At 42.3% G+C, this 7,326-nt stretch overlaps 1 protein-coding gene across 1 annotated transcript in view; it reads left to right on the top strand.

The window, feature by feature from the left end:
* Positions 1 to 7,065: 7,065 nt before the first annotated feature.
* LOC144798676 (ninjurin-1-like) overlaps positions 7,066 to 7,326 on the top strand; it is a 366,520-nt gene continuing 366,259 nt past the window's right edge. The window contains exon 1 of the mRNA XM_078669658.1: positions 7,066 to 7,307. Coding sequence (XP_078525784.1) covers positions 7,191 to 7,307 — 117 coding nt within the window. The 5' untranslated portion in view covers positions 7,066 to 7,190. The remainder of the gene's footprint in view (positions 7,308 to 7,326) is intronic.

The following is a 7,326-nucleotide window of genomic DNA, read 5'->3' as shown; positions in this document are numbered from 1 at the left end:
TCTACATTCTGTTCTGTGAAGTCTGGTTTTAGTTCTTCCATTAGGTCTTGCCATGGCTGGGGCTCTGCTACTACTACTTCTCTACGGGGGCCCTACAGTTCCTTCAGGTACTTCTCCCAAGCTGCCTCGTCAACGACACAGTTCATGGCCCCAACTGGATGGTCGGCTGCTGCTTTTACCAGCATCCAGAACTGTCTTATATTTTTTGATTCAATTGATTCCAGCAGGTTTTCCCAGCATTTGTCTTTATACATCCTTTTAGCATCTGTGATCCTCTTTTTATGCTCTCTTTTCAATTTATTAAGATAGCTTTGTCTCTCCCGGTTATACTTTTTTCTAATACTTCTTGTTACTTTCCTTATCTCTCTTTTTTCTTTCGGCAGTCAGCGGAAAACCATTTAGGTCGCCTAAAAGGGTTTATTTATTTATTTATTTATTTTTTTGTTTAATTCACAGGCATTGCACCACTTTTTTACCCTCGTACCATTCAAAATTTTTACTCCCTTAATCCTCCAATTCTACCTTATGTTGAAATGTCCTTAATTTTTCCATATACTCTTCCATTAACCTTGTTGACTCTCTCTTGGCGTATTCAACTTTGTCTCGATGTTCCCTGATTCCCCCTTGTGTCTTCAACAGCAGTGGAGTATGATCACTGCCTTCTTTGTGAAGTGTCTTAAATTGCCTTATAAAAGGAAAATTCTAAGCAAACTTGAAGACATAATCTATTGGGCAGTTTTGTGTGCTATTTTAAATGTTTTCTTTGCTAGGCAGTCTGTTTTAAGTCTGCCGTTCAGGCAGAAAAGACCCTACGTCCCTAGATGATTTCCCAGTTCTATATCCTGTCTTGAAGTTTCACAGGCTGGAAAACTTGCTTGTTTTATTTCGTATGCATCTAGTATTTCCCCATGGCAGAGGTCAACCTTCTTTGGGTGCAACTTGTGGTTAAATCCCCCATAATAAGAAATCCATCTTTACCATACTTTTCACATAAAGAGTCTATATCATCTTTAAAATTCCCCAGCTCAATTCCGTACTCTGTAGCATTCTCCCATTGCATATACACATTTATGACAATTACATTTTCATATTTTTTGTCTAAGATCAGCAGAGATAGTCCACAAGCCAGTAGCTATTCACATTTTACTTTTAACAAACTCACATTTCTTGTTACTTTTGTAGACAGAAGGGTCATGCTCCCCCTGCCGGGCGTCCAAACCTTTTTTTCTTGGCTGGTCGATTTAGTTGGAGGTAACCATCGAAAGTAGGGGTTTCATCGCATAGCCAGGTCTCTTGCAAACAAGCAATTTGCACATTATTTACTAGTTTATTTATACATTCTTGTTTTATTACGTCTCCAAGGCTATTTATATTCCATGATAGGAAACTTAGGCTATGCAACACTCCTTCATCCTATTCCACCTCACTTAATCCTCCATCTTCATCCATTACATCCTTATACCTCTGGGAGGGTCCTGCTAGGCTACTTCTTAGGCTACAGTTACGCCAAGAGTTATCATTTACTGGGTTATTGACTACTACGTTCAAAATGCTACCAACCTCTTCATTTTCTTCCCGTAGCCTCACCTGTCTCCTACCTAGTCCTGCATGGCATTTTAGGAAGCCACTTCCTAATCCGCAATTTCCCTTTAATTCTCTCTCTGGGATTAGCCTTATACCTTCCTGATATATCTCACTCGCCGTTTTCCAAATAGCCATTTTTACCAGGTCAGAGTAGAATAATACTCTTGTGATTTCCTTTCCATTTATATTTTCTATAAAGCCTGATCCTATTGCCCTCAAGCTAGGACATTTAGAAAATGAGAATAGGATTTGAGACCTATTTAGGGGTATATTCTTCCTTTTCTTCTTCCCCTTTTGTCCAAATTGCTCCGGTTCAAGGTACAACCATTTATTACTACCTACCTCTATCCGTGTTTGGTTTCCCTCTTTCTGCGTATCTTTCTTTTCAATTGACCCCAATTATTCAGGAAACTATATTTTGGGTTTTCCCCTCTTCTTTTTATCAGCTTCGGGCACTTAGATATATATACATTATGTGGGGGTTCTACTGTTTCTCTGCGTACATTCTGTACTGTAGGCTGGGGGTCATCTACTGGTCTCACCATGTGTGGCATTTGCCCTCTAATTCCGTGCAGCTCCTCTTCAAACTTTTTTTAATAAATCTTTTGTGTTTTCAGGACCTCATTGTTTACCACTGTAACTTCTAGTATACCCTGCAGGGTTTTCTGCAGCATCAACAGTAAGTCCATCATTGAAGAGGAAGGAGTCACGGAAATGTCTAAGTCTTGTAGACTATTTCTTTCAGGGACGTCTGTTCTCCCAATTCTCGATGTTTCCTGCTGGGTTTGAATTCTTATCCCATTTGATTGTCGTACCGATAGATTTGGTGAGTCACCCCAATCAATTCTTGGCCCTTGACTGATATTTTCCATTAGGCCTGTATTCTCTAGTTCGTGTGCTTGTATTGAAAATAGTTTGGGGGATGATGACAGACGCAGGGCTATTATTTGCTCATTTTGGCTCAGAAGGGAGTGGTTTATTAAGAATTATGCCTCCAATAATTCCTCATGAGATTCTCCCATGCCATTCCCATTCTGGCGCTCTTCTTCAATTTCCAAGGACTTCGTAGTTAGATCAAATCTTTTTTAATATTTCCCTAAAAAGTCCGTTATGGATTTAGTTGCTGAAGTACTGCCATTTGATTCTTGCTGAGTCTTTTTGATGGCTTTTTAATTTTTTCTCTTTTGAGGTGCCCCTTTACTTTTTTCTCCAGGGCTTGCATGGGTCTCCTGGCTCTCTTCTAAGGTCCTGATTTCCCCGGGAAGCTCTATCCTCCCAGGAGTTTCCTCCACAGGTTCTTTGTGGGTTTTTTGATTCCTCTTAGGTGCCATCGTCCCTTGTTTCATGTCTGTTCCTTTTTGTTGAACACTTATAAACTCCAATATTATTGTATGTTATGCTTTTAAAGTGCTTCCTTGTGCTATCCTTGCTATTTCCCCACTACACTTGCCCCCTAATCAACCACGGTTAACAATTAGTGGGAACTTAGAAGGGCAATGGGGTACAGCAATTGTTCATACAATTGTTCATGCACTTACCTCTGTTGTGCCTTTATCCTGCTATGCCTGTCAAATTGTGTTTAAAGTTCTCTTGTTATACACCGCACAATGACCTGGTGGCCTCCCCCTTGCCTCTTTCCTTCCGCTGGGGAGGGGCACACCAATCGTTCCTGGTGATTCCACCCCAGGGTTTATTCTTCTGGGTGTGCCTGGGTCAATTGCCACTCAACCTTCCCCACCTTTCCCTCACCTGGGGGCTCTTTCCGCTTGCTTCAGCCTTCTAATGTTTATAAAAACACGGTGCCTAGTCAAGGTACCACACAGTTCATTTAAAGACTTCACTAGTCTGACAATTGTATCATAACAGAAATTCTAATACAAATTTAAAAACATTAAACCTAAGATACATAAGAAACCTACTCAAAATTCCTGTTGTGTCATATATACATGCAATCGTGAAAAAATCATTAAAATCAAACATTTGCAAGATAATTCAACAATAGAAAAATAGTTCCTAGTAGGAAAATAATAAAAAATGTAATAGGGAGGCCCTATTTGTACAGCAGAAAAAGATGCTGTTACAGAGTCTGATCCAACTAATTAAGTAGAAACCATAACTTTGTTGCTGTCAATTGATATTTTAGCAACATCCCCTCTTGTGGTTGGATTCAGTAATAAAAACACAGCGTCAACGCGTTTCGGTGGTTTTGGCACTATAAGCCCAACCTTCCCCAGGACAAGAATGTTTTAAGGGTTAAAATCCTCCCTTTTAGAGAAACTAGAAGTTGATAATGATAAATCTAGGAAGAGAGAAATATGGAACAGGTTTAAGAGTACATTCTTAATTATGTTTTCCCATAACACAATCTAACCTTCTATTAACAATTAGAAATAGACTCATATCACAATTCAAATTGCCCCTGCATAAAATGCCACATCCCCATTTTTCTGTCAATTCATGAATTGGATATGGTGGTTTACAGTAAAACTCTCATCCACACTCAAACATACTACTTACACCCCAGATCATACTGTTCAATTACTCTAGATGGTTTCAATGTAAAAATATCAACAAAAAAACTGCACTCACCACAGATGAGTGATGTGCTTCTTCATTGCACACAAAGAACAATGTGATGCAAAGTTTTATTACACTGTCAGAATGGTGTCGGTATGTGCCAGGAGAGACATTAAGTGTAAGGAGAGTCCCTGGAGAGGTTACTGTTAAACCTGAAGCCATAGTGCCACTAGAAAAGGAGGGTATCATTAGCCGGCATAAGGTGGTAGTCATTCCTGACCTCCTCCTAGACTGAATGCTAGGCAATGACCTCTCAGAGATTGGGCTGCTTGCATCTGAGCAAGGTGGGAAATTAAGTATGCATGAGGTGTACACCTCCAGGAAGGCTGGCTACACCCCCAGGATGAGCAGCCTGATCTGTACACCTAAAATGATATTGTGCCACTTTCAGGAGAACAGAAATAGTGGGTTCTGGGTAGAAAAGGAGACCCACACTCACGGTTGTGGCCACCTCAGGGCGGACTAGCTGCAGGGGCTAGCAGCCCTTTGGCTACTTACTCCTACACCCCTAACTCCCCTAAATCTAGGATTAAAGGGACCCCCTTACAACGAAACTTCAGATAGGAACAAGTTACTTCAAAGAAGGATCAAAAGGAGACCCATGTTGCAGACAACAGGACTTTCCTCACAGCACAAAACAAAAGAGGGATACTTTGTCCCTAAGGCAACAGACTTGGAACAGACCGTCATCGGCTAAAACTCAACACTCCGGAATAGATGAACCCTTTTGGGAGTCAGAAGCACCCTCAGTCTCCCCTAGACTAATGGCACAATTCCCCTACAAACTGCGGAAAAAAACACCTGCCGGATCCAAAGATTCCAGATCAAAAAGATTATCTCGCTATCGGGCCAATCTGTGGAGTTGCCCACATCCAGGTGGTCCCGGTGATCCAGTGCATTGAGGGACTTGTGGTCTTACCTGCACCGAAGTTTCAGGCCGCTACGTTACTCCCCTGGACCCAGTGAAGTTCCAGAAGCTTTTTGTTGTGCTTACCGTTGCCGAGGCTTGTTGGTCATCAATCCGTTAACAGACCCCTAAACTCGACCCTGCATCTACAGAGAACACATTGCAACCATCATACGACATCAACAGCTGTGTACCTGTTGGGTTTTTGCATTTTGTTTCTTCCAGCACCATGTATGCGGTAAAAACAGCACCACCCTCTGCTCCCGTCCGGCACCATGGATAGCCAGAACAATTCTGCACCGGGACTCCACAGGCTAGGTATAAATGACCTAACTGTTGTGGCGTGGTCCTGGGATCCGCATTACCATCAGCCTATAAGGTTTCCACGTAACTCGACCTGCAAATGACCGATTATCACTGATGGTTTTTGCCTTTGGCCACAATGTTATTTTGTCTGTGTATTTTACTGCACTGATTTATTATTGCTTCAAAAATCGATAACTGCAGTTACATGTATGTGATTCCATTCATTTTGGTGTCTAAATTAAGATAAAAATACACTCTATTTTTATAAATTGCTGTCAATTCCTCTCAAGTCGTGTCGATTACTTAATGTTCATGTTGGTACTCTGAAATGCTTAACACATGTTCCTCTAGTAAAGCCGGACTTCTCTTGCCACCCTACCAGGACTGAGCTAAGGATTTATTAGCGTGAATCCAAGGACCATCTTTGGGGTATTATGATAATATTACATAGTGGCCTTTTGGTGAAGCTGCCAACAGTGGTTTGGTTGGTTAGTACCATTTGTGAACATATGAGAGAGAGACTGTGGGCCTCATTTACTATATTTTGAAGCAAGGCAGCGCAGCAAGCCTTCCTGCTGCGCTGCTGTGTGTCAAAATAAAAGGGCAGGAATGCGTTGCATCTACAATATACAGAGCATTGCTGTCCTCGCCTGTGCTGGCGCACAAACAGCATCCGTCTGCCAAGAAGAACACCCTTGCGCCAAAGTGCAAAGACACCTTCGTTGCAGGTATAATTGTTGTTGTGCAGGAAGAGACAGCTTCCTGCACAAAAAACAATTATTAATGGCATGTTGGAGCAAAAAATTAGGAGAAATTAAAGAATTTCTCCTTGTTGCGCCACTTCCACACCTCCTTGGAGAGGCGTTGGATTCTGACGCATTCCCAGGAATATGACACTTTGTAAATCTGGGAATGTGTCAGGTTCCATGGATGTTGCGTGGGAACACCAATGGAACACCCCTTTCATGCCGAGTAATGCTTGAAAAGGTCCCAAATGTGTAAGGCCATATAAAGTCAGCAGGGTGACTTTACATAGCCTTGTAAATATGGGCAGGCACACTGCACCGCCAGTGCCTCAAAAAAAGTTGACGCACCGGCCACACAATGGGCTTGTAAATAAGCCCCTATTATGTGTGTAGTTGTGAGTGTCATGCAAGCTTTGTGCACCCCTCTGTTTACAGTTTGAACTGCATGTGATGTTAAAGTCGTGCTTTCTTTTAATAAATGAATAGAGCTGGGAGCTTTTTACAGTGAGCAAGGCAGTAAGTTCATAAAGTATTCATTATCATAAAATAACGTTTTCAGCCGCTGGAAGAGTCCAAACTGATCTAGACAGTAAAACGTGTATTTATTGAAAAGTAAGTGCATGCCGAAGAAAAAAAAACGACAAAAGCATACATTGAAGGTGAACGGGTTCCCGTGTTTTCACGGCTTTCTGCTCAGAGAAGCTTCACGGCCGAGCTGTTCAAAGAGAAGCGTGACGCAGCTGAATTCATTGAACCGGCTTTTGTGCTTCAGCAATGGGGACTAAAATCCACCTCAGTTGAGGGGTCACAAAACTGTACGTGAACACTCGCAGATAGTACGGGCACCTGGATATTAGCAGCTGCGTTTCTCTCTTTGGCCTCCGTGCACAGCAACGTGGAGAACAGTGGTGCGCCCAGCTTCAGATACAGACCTGCCGACATTTTCTAACACCAGAAAAGCTGACCTGAGGAATTACCTGTTTCCACTTTCGTTTTATCGGACAATGGCGAATTACCCCTAGATGCTGAGTCCTCTCGGTTCACAGGGCCATTTGGTCTGCTGAACAGATATGACATCCATCTTTCGACGAGCGATGAACAGGAACACCCATCAGGAAAACAGCGATCAGTCATCCGACGAGGACCCGCTTCTCCTACAGGGTGCCAGCCAAGAACTCAGATTCAACGTAAGTTGCTCCGTGAACC

Source organism: Lissotriton helveticus, chromosome 12 (genome assembly GCF_964261635.1).
Source record: "Lissotriton helveticus chromosome 12, aLisHel1.1, whole genome shotgun sequence".
NCBI lineage: Eukaryota > Metazoa > Chordata > Amphibia > Caudata > Salamandridae > Lissotriton > Lissotriton helveticus.
Note: the sequence above shows the minus strand (reverse complement) of the source record. Positions and strands in the feature narration are given on the sequence as shown.